Source organism: Haliotis rubra, unplaced genomic scaffold (assembly GCF_003918875.1).
Source record: "Haliotis rubra isolate DU_JTF1 unplaced genomic scaffold, ASM391887v1 Scf465, whole genome shotgun sequence".
Taxonomy (NCBI): Eukaryota; Metazoa; Mollusca; class Gastropoda; order Lepetellida; family Haliotidae; genus Haliotis; species Haliotis rubra.
In genome coordinates, this window is record NW_025767152.1 from 590,801 (window position 1) to 606,647 (window position 15,847).

Consider the following 15,847-nt stretch of genomic DNA (forward strand, 5'->3'; position numbering starts at 1 on the left):
ATCATACCTTGGGGAACAATTATTCACACACAACCTAGTTACGCAGCCTGACTGTTAGATCAAATCTACTCGCCTCTTATAACAAACGTTCTTTACTGGAAACCAATTCGAACCCGCAATTCAGTGAGTGCACGAGTAAGTGAGTGAGTTTGGTTTCACTGTACCCATGTGGAGAATCGAACCCAATTCTTCGGCGTGTCGAGCGAACGCTTTAACCAATAGGCTACCCCTCCGCCACAATTCTCACGAAGTACATACATTTTGTATTTGAAATTATTGACATTAAGTAAGAGCATTTAATTTAATTATTTAATGCAAGGTCATATCATGCTCACAATGTATATGCTGGGCAGTGAGGTAGTCTTGTGGGAAGACGTTTGTTAATCAATCCAAACGCCTGGGTTCGATTCCCTACATGGATACAGTGTAGTGAATTCGGGCCCATTCCTGGATCTCCTCGCAGAGATGTAACTACAATGTGACATTGTAAACCCTCACTCAAAATGTATGTTAATCCTTGGAATGAATTCTTGAACCCAAAATCATCAACAGGTTCTTTCTCCACTTGAGAAGTGGACAAGCGTTGTTGCAAGCCGGGGATAAGGGATTACTTTGCTTGCTCTGAGCAGTTCAAGGCCTGCAACCCCACCCGGATATGTAACACCACACGAGAATGATGGCAGAAAGTTAATAGTGTGCCTTAAAAGGTTCCGTCCTTATATACTACTCACAATTTGCTAAGGATCACAAAACTTCACAACTTTACTTAATCGTAGATTCATGATTTGAAATTGTATCCATTTAAAACTGGATAAATAATAATATGGTAACCCATCTTTAGGCAAAAGGTCACTTTAATCTAACCTTTTGCGCTTGATACATGAGTAACCATAAAATGGTTTTCATGGCACCAATCAACCATTTTGCAAATCATGGAACGAGTCATTGACAAGTACATAGCACCTGTCAATAGTAGGTATGGGAACCACCAGATGAAATGACACACTGAAACCTGGTATCCATGCTTACAATAAGCTTAGATATTTAAGTCCAATTTGACCCCACATCATACTTTTCTGCTGAAACCATGATTTGATCCTTAGCAAAGTGTGAATAGTACATAGTATACTTCACAAACGTATACGCTGTCATTTGGGCGAAAGAAAGTTGTGAATTTCCATTACAAGTTATCCAACCGGGTACCCATTCCCTGATAAGTGGGGCGGTGGGGTAGCCTAGTGGTTAAGGCGTTCGCTCGTCACGCCGAAAACCCGGGTTCGATTCCCCACATGGGCACAATGTGTTAAGTCCATTTCTGGTGTCCCCCGCCGTGATATTGCTGGAATATTGCTAAAAGCGGCGTAAAACTAAACTCACTCTCTCACTCACTCCCTGCTAAGTAAACATAGCCTCGCATTAGGTCACGTGCTTCAGCAGACTGGGCACCCCCGTAACCCCTGGGGGCGGTGGGGTAGTCTAATGGATAAAGCGTCCGCCCGTCACGCTGAAGAACCGGGTTCACTTCCCCACATGGGTACAGTGTGTGAAGCCCAATTCTGGTGTCCCCCGCCCTGATAGTGCTGGAATATTCCCGAAATCCATACTTACTCACTCACACACTCATTGATTTTACTGTGGTGGTTGAGGTCTGAGACCTCTGTCAGTTCAGGCTGCCTCTTACGTGAAGCTGTCAAGCCGTGATAGTAATGAAAAGCTATTTACATCGGAGTTAAACTCGCTCACTCACTCACTCACTCACTCGTGACTTGTGTTATACTGCTGGGGCGGACGGAAGCACCTCGCAGGCCCAGCACGGTTACCCATCCACCTACACTCCGCTACAACATTGTGTCACCTGATATAAGACCGGAGCGTGAATAGGTCTACGCCCAGTTATATTTGTGAACAACGAAACATTTATGAAAACAAATAGACAAATCATAAACAGTATTTAAGTCTCATAAGGATTTATTGTTGGCATTTATTGCTGACAGGACTCTACGTTCTCCATTACCGCCGGCTGTTCTTCTCGGTTGCTATAAACTCATTCTGAAAACAAATATGCGTTTCATCATTTTCTAATTTGACCTATACAGGCGTTACATGTGCTTCCATAACTAATGTGAAATCACGAGCTTTCAAAAGATTTCTCTATAAGTCTGATTTCATTTCAAATGGAAAAAGACATATATCTTAGCAAAGACACATATATCTTAGCAAAGACACATATATCTTAGAACCGCCTCCGTGGTGTAGTGGTTAGAACGTCCGCCTGGAGAGTGGAAGGTCCCCGACCGCGTCATACCAAAAGACGTTAAAATATGGTACTTGTTGGTCCCTGCCTGGCGCTCGGCATTAATGGGTACAACAAGGACTGGTCGGCTCGGAGTCAGTATAATGTGTCTGAGTGGGGTATTCATGCATCACTGCGGCATGATATCTCAGTGGTCTAGAACTATAAAACCAGCTTACGTCTGGGCTAGTACAAGCAGCCGCACATACACATAGACACGCATGCACGTCGTCATATGAGCGAAATATTCTCAAGCACGACGATAAACCAAATTTCACCTCACCTCACCTCACCTCACCTCACCTCACATATATCTCAGCAAAGTGAGTGCTTAACAAATTCTTATTTTGGTGCAGTTGAATCCCTGACATTCTTGTCAACGGTTGACTTTTAAAATACGTTTCATATATAATATTGATGTTACACCTTTCCCATTAAAGATTGTTTTCATGACAGTTTTATATAAACTCTTCAAAAAAGAGTACAGAAACCTGAACTTTCAACTTGGATAGGAAGTATAGCGTTAACAAACTTTCCAAAAACAGACATGTTATGAACGCCCCGCCATTTCTCTTTATCACCACCCAAAACACAACGCATTGGATGCGCGTGGACAATGCAGTAGCCCCATACACGTGCATGGGGTGTCATTCTTGATTTTGACGGTTTTCAAGAAGGTCGATGAATCACTGTAGATCAATAATTTTGACAATCATATTGCATCACACAGTTGTTAGTGTTTGTTTGAAGCGGGTCTTTTTTTTTGTGTGTGTGTAGGGGGGGTGGGGGGTGTGTGTGTTTGTTGTTGCTCTTTTTTAATATGAAAATTGTACACATGCAAATTTCACGCCATACACCAATCATCTTTAAAGAGCGATTGGTGTACACACAACTATGGTCAAAAGGAAGTGCAAGAGGTGATGTACTCTCAATACATTCATTCTTATCATATCAACATTGATTGACTCCGATATATCTCCCACTGTTTTCAAATGGAAATTCAAAATGAAGTTTTTTTACAAGTATATATGTTTATCTAATCTTAAAAAGTTACTGAAAACCATCATGAATTCCGTTATATCTGGTCGTCACATGTATAAGCTAACGTGTTCTTACCTCCTTTGGGCAGTATATGGGGACGTTCATGTCCCAGTCTCGATCCTTCATACCCACCGGCTGAAACTGCAACAGATCACTTATTTTGTTTATTATGTAAGCATATTTTTCTGGCTACCTGATTGGTCTAAAGGCGGTCACGTGACCGTCGACAGAAAAGCATTTTGACACCAACCCAGGTCCGACCAAAAGTCATATTGACTTGAGTTACTAAATTCTATTGTTTACATGTTCCAGTACTGTTGACATAACGTTATTGGTTTGTAGCGAAAATAAAATTACTTTTCTTGACTAAATGGACATGTTTTGGTTTTTAGAGGCTTTTTTTCGGTAATTACATAATATAACAATTATGAACTGGTGAATTCGGTCAATACCTGTTTATATGTCGTGACCTCATCACCAGTCTGTGATTGTATATTGTTTGTTGTTTAACAGCGCACTCAGCAATATTCCAGCTATATGGTGGCGGTCTGTAAATAATCGAGTCTGGACCAGACAATCCAGTGATCAACATCATGAGCATCGATGTATGCAACTGGGATATGATGACATGTGTCACCCAAGTCAGCGAGCCTGACCACCCGATCCCGTTATTAGCCTTTTACAACTAGCATGGGCTGCTAAGAACCAGTTCTTATCTGGATCTTCACGGGTCACGTGTTTGTAAACGGGTTGAGTAATTATGGCTTTAAGGTGCTTTTAACAATATTCCGGCAATATCAAATTGGACTACCAAATGTATAGTACACAATGTACACATGTAGGGAATCGAACCCGGGTCTTCGGCGTGAAGAGAGAACACTACAACCATTAGGCTACCCACCAACATATTTGTATCGGTGGAGTTATTCATTGCATACTACAATCAAAGAGTAATGCATAACAAATAATTCAAATAAAGACTTTTACAGAAAGTGACAATGGAACCACGGTCACGAGAGTGAGAGAGTGAGTGAGTTGCGTTGGTCCTATTTTTGAACAGTAATCCGTCTGTATTACTGCGTGCACGTCAGTTATTATTTGCGAGAATTATCATTCTTTTGTTAGACGTTCACCAGTCAAGTGAACTCAACATTTGTTTTATTTGTTTCCTCTTTTAGCGTCGCACTCAGCAATATTCCAGCTACATGGTGGCGGTCTGTAAATAATCGAGTCTGGACCACACAATCCAGTGATTAACAGTCAGCGAGCCTGACCACCCGACCCCGTTGTTTCTAACAACAAAACACTATTAGACCGGATATGGTGCTTTCAAACCTAGGAAACATACTCAGGTCCAACGGGGAATCGAACCAAAAATGGGAGGCAACTCTGCACAGCGACGTGCGGTGCCTCATGCGACAAAGCCATTAGTGCCCTTAAATGTAAATTATTTCACGAGAGTGCGTGAGTGAGAATGGTTTTACGCCGCTTTTAGCAATATTTCAACAATATCACGGCGGGGGTCACCAGAAATGCGCTTCACACATTGTACCCATGTTGGGAATCGAACCAGGGTCTACGGCGTGACAAGCGAACGCTTTAACCACTAGGCTACCCCACTGCCCCTATATCACGCGAGACAAAGTGTGATACTGACCATGGCGTTCCACAGGTTCTTGGCCACCATCTGGTGTCCCATCCGGCTGAAGTGGAAGCAGTCAGGGGCGAAGAACGCGGTGTCCAAGTTTCCGTCCGACTGCAAAGCAAGGAATAAGGTTAGATAACCATCATCTCACCGAGAACGAATATACTCGTTTCTGGTTGACTATTGAAGGACAATTTATGTTATGTACAGCACTGACGGAAAAGGCACGAATTCATTTTAGTTCATTTCATGTTTGGAGGACAATCACCTCAATTAAAGACATATGTCATAGTTGCTGTCAATTGCAAATAACATGAATATTAAACATTTAATTGTATTTTGGGAGAAAAACATTCTTCCTTTTATGAAATTTGAATTCACCCAGTTTTACTAAATACACCATTGTGATACGTACACCAGTGATAGATATTAGATCATATGATAGTGTACCACAGACAGATCATAATGTGTCAGAATTCAAGCATACCACGTCAACTTTGATGAATTTCAGTACACTGGCATTAACCATCAACTATGCCCTCTGCTTGAATGTTGTTTGTGTTTGTTTGTTGTTTCTAGGACATCGGTCCTGCCCCACAACGAAACACACGTGATACATATGGTGTCGCCTTAGGCAAGTATGTTTGTTTGTTGAAAACTGCCTCTGTTCACCCAGCAGAAAAATGGGTACCCGGTGGGATAAGTCATGTGACTATAACCTTCTAGCGCCTCAAAGGTAGCTTGGGTTATCCGGGGTAATAATAATCAGATTATAACAAATCTATAGCGTTTTGAACATGCAGTAATGGAGTCTAAGCTCTACATATACACTGTATTATTATTGTTTAACGTCGAATTAAGCATATTCCAGTAATATGGCTGCATTCTATAAAGCTTGAATAAGCCTGCCCATGTTACTTTGCGTAAGGTGTATACTCATTTTCGACCTTTTTTGCAATTTATTAACACCGATCGGTCTAGGGGTACCTATTTGATGATATATACGAAGGCAATAGATGAAGTCAACGCAGCCAACGTGGCAGTCATTTTGTCTCACGTGACACACTGAATGACCCTGACCTTTCTTGGTGGGTCAGCATCCTCCAGGAAGGGCTGCAGCACAACAGTGAAGTCTTCGTGATTGTGGAACTTTGAACTGCTGACAACTTTCTCGGTCTCTCGCTGGTAGTCAAGGGTCAGTATACTCGCCTTGTCCCGTCCTGCCTGGTTTAGTAGACAGTCACAGGCGTATCTGGGGATGGCAAAACGGTAAACGTGTAGCATGAAGCAAGCTCGCATTAAAGAATGTACTCAACTAACTTCATTGGATACATGTCCATAAAAGAATACAATTAAATAGGGCTGACTAAAATCATCGATAATCGAAAATATCGTCGATAGAAAACAACTTATTTTTTTCTCACACAATATACCAATATACGACTTGATTCATGGCCTGCTTCTAAATTATGTTCAAGACGCTGTTTCAGGGTATTTCGATGTGAAATATGTCCATTTCTTTCAGACATTTTTGGCAGTTTTGCTCAAAGTTACGTTACATTTATCGATAATCAATCGATGATTAGTTAACGATTATGGATCTCTATTATCTGTATCGATAGCCAGCCTTCGCTTGAAGCAAGCTTGTATGAAGGTTACCGTAAAGGCCGTACGCATATCACTTCATTGGCTACAATTCCATGAAAACATGCAATTTAAAGTCTCGCCTACCAATCAGTCTACAAGATCTCCCCTCCATAGCTTCAAACTCTTACAGTAGTGTATCCACCTCCGTGAAACATTCGTTCAGCTGACAAATTCCTGCTTTTTGTACCTCAGTTCACTAAAACACGCTCGCGTGCTGGGGAAATAACGTTATAAATACACTGGTTTATGAAACGGAAAAGATATAACGTCAAAACGTACCCGGCCACCACACCGAGTGTGTCACGTAATGAGAGGGAATCCTGAACTGACATAGGTCTCAGACCCCAACCACTACAGTAAAATCAATGATAGGCATTGAGAAGATACTTTTGTATAAATGACAACATCTTATATTCATTGTCTACTTCCGAAACAAGGCAGGATCCCGGCTCCCTTTGCGCGCGCCAATTTGCGATATAAGAGACGGGGCCCAGTTTTCTTCCGGTACCAGATTTCCTGTGACACGTTAATGTTCAAGAACCAGTTCTTGTTCCAAATTGCGCAATCGCCAAATATGACTTTACTAGACCGTACCAAGTGTGCAACCATTCTTAGCTGTCACAGATGTTAAAAGTCGTAATAGTTGGCTAATTTGGGGATAGTTGGATCGGAAATGTGTTATCCCTGCAAGGATTATCGGCTCCGTACTGTCAACTGACAACCATGAGACCATTTGAAAAGGTATGAAACGTTGTTTGTCACCGGAAGTACTAAGGTCTCGCGAAATGTCCTGTATAGAAGAGGCCTTTCAGTGAGCAAATCTTTACCCAGACAAACCAGACAGTTTTGGCACGATGCCATGCAATCACCAAGTCACCATAGTAACCGTTTAGTCGCCTCATACGACAAACACAGGTTAATGTTCCAGCGTGGACCCATTCGTAAACAGAGTAATTAGTGAACAAATATTGACTTACACGTGAACAGTGGAGCAAATGAAGCCACCCATTTCTGTAAGAGGACCGATGTCGAAGATGTTGACGACCTGCACGAGGGCGCGGGGGACGTTGTCGTAGAGGATCTGTAATGCCTGCTCGATACGGCTGGCGTACATCACAGCGGTGTGGTCCGGCTGTGGAATGAGTGAGTGAGTGAGTAAGTTTAGTTTTAGCAATCTTCCAGCAACATCACGGCGGGGACACCAGAAATGGGCTTCACAAATTGTACTCATGTCAGGAATCGAACCCGGATCTTCGGCGTGACGAGAGAACGCTTTAACAACTTGGCTACCCCACCGGCCCCCGGGCTATAGAAGATATATAATACGTCACTAAGCCCGTTTGTGTACCTGTGGTCATGTTTAGTTTTATTATCATGTGAAGATCATATGTCCATATACATTAAAAGGTCACCCAGCGCAAATACTGCCAGATATTAGTCTCTGAGAAGGGAACGTGTATGGAAGAATGGGGATTTGGGTAGGGCTGGATAGAAAGATTATTAATGATTATCGATATGAAATAGGGGCATGGAAACTATCGGACTAACATTTTTGTGATAGAATAAAGTTGAATTTACGCGAACAAAACATAAAGTTGAGCTGTTTCTAAATTATGTTCAGGACGTTTTGTTAGTAATCCATGCATAAACATATCATCCCTCACCTGTCGTGGGAAATATAATATTATTTATTTATTTCAGTACATTTTTCGGCTTTTTTGCTCAAAAGTTACTTTTCATACATTTACCTATAATCGTTCTATATTGATATATTATCGATCACTATTATCTGTATCGATAGGCAGGTCTAGATATTGGTTATCGACTTCAAGTCCACATTTGATTGGGTTCAAATTTAAGAACACGTTTACTAGGTGTTTAAGGCCTATTCAGCTATGCCCAAGCTATATGAGGGTGGTCTGTAGTGAGTGAGTGAGCGAGTGAGTATGGTTTTACGCTGCTTTTAGCAATATTCCAGCAATATCACGGCGGGGGACACCGGGTGGTTTGTAACTAATTGGATCTGAACCAAACAATCTAATGACTGACATCACGAACATCAATCAACCCAATTGGGGTACGATGACTTCCATCTGCCAACTCTAACCACAACGACCAGTTAGCCGCCTTTTGCGCGGAGCAAGAGTTGCGTCAAGCAAGGCCAGTTCTAACCCGGATCTTTAGAGGTAAGTGAACAAGTATCAGACGGGGACACATCCTCGATAATCTCCAGGGTATACGTTACGATCACTCTCCACTATACCCTGGATGCATCACGGCTTGGCCCGAAAATTTTATTACCTCCCTTGGCTGGCTATTTATCCAATCAGGTGTCTACGCTGGGACGTTGAGCGAACCAATCTCAACTCACTTTCGCTTCTTAATTTATCTAACCGTTTAAACTTGGCAACACAATTGATGCACAGGTACTCTGAAAGAGGTAGAAGGAGTTCTTTATTTATTTTTTAAAGTTTCAGATCTGTCAATTTGTCTGTATTATTTGCCCCAAATTCTGAGTGACACTGCGAACAAACCTTCGCGACTGTGACCGCTATCTTTTTTGACACTGGCAAGCTCGGGTGTAACAGCGGCTTTGCTGATTGGCTACTGTGAGAATGCGGAGCCAGCAAAGGGAGGTAATAAAATGTTCGGGCCAAGCCGTGGATGCATCGAGGGTATAGTGGAGAGTGATCGTAAGGTATACCCTGGAGATTATCGAGGATGACGGAGACATTGCATTTGTGTAGTGTGTGAATAATCATCAGCTTTCGGACTGATAGCTGAGATTGAAACAAACGAATGGTTGATATTATGAACACTATCTCACATCATCGGGCTACAATTACACACAGTGAGCCCTTCACCGGGCTTGACCACAGTGCTAACGACAGGTTCGAACCCGGAATCCAAAATGGCTGACTGTGCGATCATCATTCTATCTGCCAACTTCTTACCTCATCTGCACAGAACTGACACAGGTCGTTCCCCCCGATGAAGATGGTGATGAGTTTCCAGTCGTTCTGGAAGTTGATGTTGGGGTCGTTTCTGAGCCTCTGCACCAACAAATCAGCCTGCTCTGGCATGTGCCTGTGGGGACACGGCATTAGTATAACTAATAAGGGGATTGGTTGTATACAATGGCGTCTTAAGATTGTTATCTCGCGCAGTACCTTGGGTTCCATGAATTCACCAGTGACGCCTGTGGTTTTTTACTAAGCACTACAAGTAGGATAGCATGACATTGACATGAAAAGAAGCTCCTTTTTCGATTAAGCAGCGATCATAAATAACGTTCGATGATTATCTTTAATGTTACCACGCACATGCTCTTGTCGCCCGATTTAGCTACGTTGAATCGCTTGTTGGCAGAGTCTCGGTCACCTTGGCCGTTGGAGAAGCCGTACACGTTTGGGTTGAAATAGCGCAATATATCTGACGAAATAAATATAACAGACATGTAGAGCATGAATGTTAAAAAACATATGTTTGACATATACACCTGTAAAACAGAAATTTGAAATTTTTTCGTCTGATTTCAGCCACGTAAGGTTCTGATTTTTAATGGTTTTTCTAATTATCAAAAATACTTCAAGAGCCAACTATCTCTTTCCTGCCAGTGAATTTATATGTTTCCACCGGTTTGATATCGAGCGGGAAATGGCGTCGGGGTTCTTGGTACACCTGTCACAAAAAGACAGCATAGCCAATGAAAATAGTCCTGTGGTTTGACATTTCTTCATGTGTTTACCACTCTACTGATTAGGCTATGGCGCAGTCGGTTAGATGGTTGGACCGTTCAAAAGTTCGGATGTGATCCCACACATAGGTACAATGTAGGAAGTTTATTTCTGCTGTGCCTGCAGGATGGTAGTTATGTATTGCTTAAAACGTGGTAAAACCACACTCACTCACGAACGCAGATTTCACGGACAGAAAGAAGTATGCATTCAATGGTGGAATGTTCACTTGTTCAAGTGAGGAAGATTCTCGCTCTCAAAAAAGCGCACACCACTCATCCCATGGAAGGAAGTGGAAGCGCTATTGTCTAACAGACTAAAACTGAAGTGTCAGTTTTGACTGTCAACAAGTTCAAACAGAGTGACTTACTTGCAACAGTTATACCATCACTTGTAATGCTCCTGTCGCCACCAATACTGGAAATAAAAATGTTGATGTTACAGCAAACTACGTTTATGCCGAACATGCTAATAACGAACTGGCGATATAAAGAATACAGTCGGGCACCGTTGTGTCGAACTCTGATAACTCGATATCTTGCTTGTAGCTATCATTTTTACTTTCAGTGGATCTGCCTTTATCGAACTACCGTTATAACGAACTAAATTATTGTTCCCTTCGAGTTCGTTATAACCGAAGTTTACTGTGTGTATGTTTTTGCAAAAGAGGACGGGTGTTTTAGAAGATTCTTTAATGGCATTTATTTCTGGAGAGGAGCCAGTTATTTGATTTCACCAACAACACACTCTAATAGAACATCCAGCGAAAACCGATGGCAGCTTTAAGTTAGTTTGTTTCTTAACATTATCGGTACTTTATCTTTATATATCGCTATAGTTATTGTTGTAATAATTCATACCTCCAGGACGTGCCTCTGTATTCTGTGAGACAACCCAGAATGGTCCAGGCGTCCGCGCCATTGGCTGCCTGGAACATGTGATCAGAAATGTGATAAGAGACCAGAATCATGTTGAAACTACACGTGTAATTTTCATGAACAAGTTAGATTAGCTTTGATAATGTGTTTTCCAGGGATGTCATTTCTAGAAATGTGTTATTCGCCGATTCGTATGGTATGCGGCAGAACGAGGATCCAACAAGGGAAGTAGCTCTTTCGTTACTTCCGGCTAAGTGGCTCTGATGGGTACTTACTGTGAGAGAATCACCCAAAGCTGCGACGACCTTTATGTCACCAGCTCTCAGCGCGTGCACTTATAAAAAAAATAACTGTTTTTAAAATATGGTTTACGCTAAGTAACTGATTCACAAAAAAAGAATGTGTTAACGATTAGACTGTATCTACAACGGCACGAGTATAAGAATCCTCTTCATGAATATTCATGAATAATGTTCATCCTCAAACACAATTAAGTCCCCACATGTCTACGTGCTCCAAAAGGACCCAATTGTACCATGCAAGCAATCATCACCATCAACACTATCAACCCTCCCAAGATTTTACTGCCGAAGCAAAACACTGTGACCCTTATCTTCCCCAGCGCTCCCCTCAACCCCCTCCCCAATGCTATCACCATTGTCATCCGGTACACTGCTCACTCGTCACCCAACTGACCATTGTCACCCTTGTCAACCTCGTCAACACTGTAACCCTCGTCACACACCTCTACACTGTAACCCTCGTCACCCACCTCTACACTGTGACCCTCGTCACAAACCTCTACACTATAACTCGTCCCCACCTCTACACTGTCACCCACTCTCACACACTCTGTGACCCTCGTCACCCACTCTACACTGTAACCCTCGTCACCCACCTCCACACTGTAACCCTCGTCAACCACTGTAACCCTGTGTCACCTCTCTGTAAGCCACGTCCCCTCTACACTGTGACCCTCGTCACCCACCTCTGCACTGTAACCCTCGTCACCCACCTCTACACTGTGACCCTCGTCACCCACCTCAACACTGTGACCCTCGTCTGCACTGTAACCCTCGTCACCCACACTCACCCTTGTCACCCTCATCACCCACCTCCACACTGTAACCCTCGTCACCCACCTCTACACTGTGACCCTCGTCACCCACCCTGTCACCCACCTCTACACTGTGACCCTCGTCACCCACCTCTGCACTGCACAGGACCCTCGTCACCAACCTCTACACTGTAAACCCTCGTCACCCACCTCTACACTGTAACCCTCGTCACCCACCTCCTACACTATGACCCTCGTCACCCACCCCACACTGTGACCCTCGTCACCCACCTCTAATATTTTGTAACCCTCGTCACCCACCTCTACACTGTGACCCTCGTCACACCATCTCGTACCCTCTACACTGTGACCCTCGTCACCCACCCACCTGTACACTGTCACCTCTCGTCACCCACCTCTACACTGTAACCTCTGTCGTCACCCACCTCTACACTGTGACCCTCGTCACCTGTAACCTCGTCACCCCACTGTCTACACTGTAACCTCGTCACCCACCTCTGTAACCCTCGTCACCCACCTCTACACTGTGACCCTCGTCACCCACCTCTACACTGTAACCTCGTCACCCACCTCTACACTGTAACCCTCGTCACCCACCTCTACACTGTAACCCTCGTCACCCACCTCTACACTGTAACCCTCGTCTGTTACCCACGTCTACACTCCTCTGACTCGTCACCCTCTTCACCCACCTCTACACTGTAACCCTCGTCACCCACCTCTACACTGTGACCCTCGTCACCCACCTCTACACTGTGACCCTCGTCACCCACCTCTACACTGTAACCCTCGTCACCCCCTCTACACTGTGACCCTCGTCACCCACCTCTACACTGTGACCCTCGTCACCCACCTCTACACTGTGACCCTCGTCATCCATCCTCTACACTGTGACCCTCGTCACCCACCTCTACACTGTGACCCTCGTCACCCACTCTACACTGTGACCCTCGTCACCCACACTGTGACACTCGTCACCCATCTCTACACTGTGACCCCCCTCGTCACCCACCTCTACACTGTGACCCTCGTCACCCACCTCCACTCTACACTGTCACCCACCCTCGTCACCCCCTCTCTACACTGTGACCCTCGTCACCCACCTCTCACACTGTAACCCTCGTCACCCACCTCTGCACTGTGACCCTGGACACCAACTCTACAATATTTTAATGTGTCCCTCGTCACCCACCTCTACACTGTGACCCTCGTCACCCACCCCACACTATGACCCTCGTCACCCGACCCACGCTATGACCCTCGTCACCCACCTCTACACTATGACCATGGTAACTGTGTCTGTAACCCACATCCTACCCATTCCTGCACTGTTACCCTCGTCACCCACCTCCACATTATGACCCTCGTCACCCACCCCACACTGTTACCCTTACCCTATGACCGTCACCCACCCCACACTATTACCCTCGTCACCCACCCCACACTATGACCCTCGTCACCCACCCCACACTGTGACCCTCGTCACCTTCCTCTCCACTGTGACCCTCGTCACCCACCCCCACACTGAGACCCTCGTCACCCACCCCCACACTGTGACCCTCGTCATCCACATCTACACTATGACCATGGTTACCCACACCCAATGCAACTCTAAACTTTGACCACCAGCGCCTAGTCCCTGCCATACATTCTTACTCCAACGCACCGTACCCACTCTGCATACTGTCCTCGTCTAGTTTACCTGATGTTGGTACACTTGGAGATGTTCCCCCAGGGCATCCAAAGTTCCTGCCAGCTTGATCCAAGCTTCGAAGCTGCAACACAGAGAAGGTCCTTAGAGGCCGACAGATGATATTGTGGTTGGGTCTTATTGACAACTCCACACTACTCATTCTATAGCACCAGATCAGCGTAAAGCCATCTCACTCACTCATTCACTCACTCACTCACTCACACACACACACACACACACTCACTCACTCACCGGACTTGTTCTCTCCGCCTCCCGGTACGCCTTCATGTGCGACTCCACCATCGGCCGGAACAACGTGTTGTTTGCCAAAAGACGTATGGCTGCCTCATACCTGTCCCAGCTGTTGGACGTGGCTGCAATGCATCACGGGAAATAAAAGACACGCTGGATTGAGGTGAATTTTGTTAGTTTCCTTACGTTGGTTGCTTGGGTTTTTTGTCACGGATGTTCAAGGAGGAGACAAGCATAGGTTGATGAAAATCAATTCTAGCGGATTTTCAAGGGTACATGTATGAAACGGGTGTAATGTCGCATTCAAGTTTACTGCACGTGTCTGTGGCTGTATAGAATCTTCTTCACAAACGCCTATTGTTTCTGTATTGAGCCACTGACTGACTGAGTTTGGTTTTACGCCGCTTTTAGCAATATTCCAGCAACATCACGGCGGGGGACACCAGAAATGGGCTTCACACATTTTACCCATGTGGGGCTTCGAACCCGGGTCTTCGGCGTGACGAGCCAACGCTTTAACCACTAGGCTACCCCACCGCCCCTTTTGAGCCACTGAGAAACCATGCTGCAGTTTTAACATGGGTACCCTATACACTAATCAGACACATCGGCCTTTAACCCTAGCTTCTAGCGTCCGGCAGGTAAACCCCAAGTACCTCCTATTAATGCTATCGTACTATCCGCTATCCCGGCAAACGCTCTATCCGCATGACAATAAATATATTACTCATTTAGAACAAACGTCTCTGTATAGCTAAACTGATGTACAAAAGAAAGTACACACCCGGTGTTTTGGGAATATTTGTTAAAAATACAAAGTTCATTAAATAACTGTTGAAACTCTCGTGAAATCGGGTTAAAATGTACCTAGCAAACACACCCAGGTTCCACTACACTAAATCAGTATCACATGCTCCCTGCGCGAGAGCCTTATGTAAACAAGTGAAGAGAGACAGAGACATGTGACAGATGTGATTGGATGAAATAGTGTAAGATGTTTGTTTTTTCAAAGCACATCTAACCAGTAATTAAAACTGACCACAATTTTAAGTATTTAGTGCTGTCATTTTTATCATCATCACTTATGCATATTGTATGTACAGATATTTTGCAGTAGGTGACATTTGGTGCGGAACTGGGGTTGATGTGTTCCGCTTCCTGTGCTCGCAAAACGAGCCGGACAAGTTGGCCTGATATTTTGTTTTAGGGTAGTTTAAAGGGCAGAGTGTACCCATGTGTACATGGAATGGCTGTTGATAGCCTGGATATTTTTAAAAAAATATAAGGTTACTATAGAAGTCTATTGGAAAACATTCGATGGTGTGTAACCAGAAGTGCCAGACCGAGAGTGACCACCCCGGAAGATGACCATTTCCTGCGCATTTTCCATCTGCGCAGCCGGATGCTCACAGTGACGTCATCAACATCAACAGTGTTGGATCACCACAGTAGCGTGAACGCAGTGATGAGATGACTGCGTGCTGTGGGCAACCGGACCTGTCGACTATTTCCTTCACGTCATGAACACGTCATCATCGACTGAATCGTCAACGTTGAGCTGTGAACGTTATGCGCAGTCAACG

General features: G+C 44.3%; 1 protein-coding gene across 1 annotated transcript; it reads right to left on the reverse strand.

Annotated features, from left to right (window-relative positions):
• Positions 1–1,950: 1,950 nt before the first annotated feature.
• Positions 1,951–14,374, reverse strand: LOC124290442 (phospholipase B1, membrane-associated-like). The gene is made up of 12 exons (XM_046727150.1): positions 14,265–14,374; positions 14,022–14,094; positions 11,517–11,575; positions 11,224–11,291; positions 10,734–10,780; positions 9,950–10,058; positions 9,581–9,713; positions 7,604–7,758; positions 6,060–6,231; positions 4,992–5,090; positions 3,410–3,475; positions 1,951–2,049 (listed from the first exon to the last, which is right to left on the reverse strand). Exons 1-12 carry the CDS (start codon positions 14,313–14,315, stop codon positions 2,011–2,013), a joined length of 1,071 nt encoding a protein of 356 aa, XP_046583106.1. The 5' UTR covers positions 14,316–14,374; the 3' UTR covers positions 1,951–2,010.
• Positions 14,375–15,847: the final 1,473 nt, after the last annotated feature.

What these genes read in the sequence shown, in the direction of transcription:
- LOC124290442 (XM_046727150.1), bottom strand. Translation starts at nt 14,315, where the DNA reads ATGGTGGAGTCGCACATGAAGGCGTACCGGGAGGCGGAGAGAACAAGT. An exon ending in TACAGAGGCACGTCCTGGAG is followed by an intron (nt 10,781 to 11,223) that starts GTATGAATTATT and finishes TTTTATTTCCAG; the next exon opens with TATTGGTGGCGACAGGAGCA. An exon ending in AGAACCTGTGGAACGCCATG is followed by an intron (nt 3,476 to 4,991) that starts GTCAGTATCACA and finishes GATCTGTTGCAG; the next exon opens with TTTCAGCCGGTGGGTATGAA.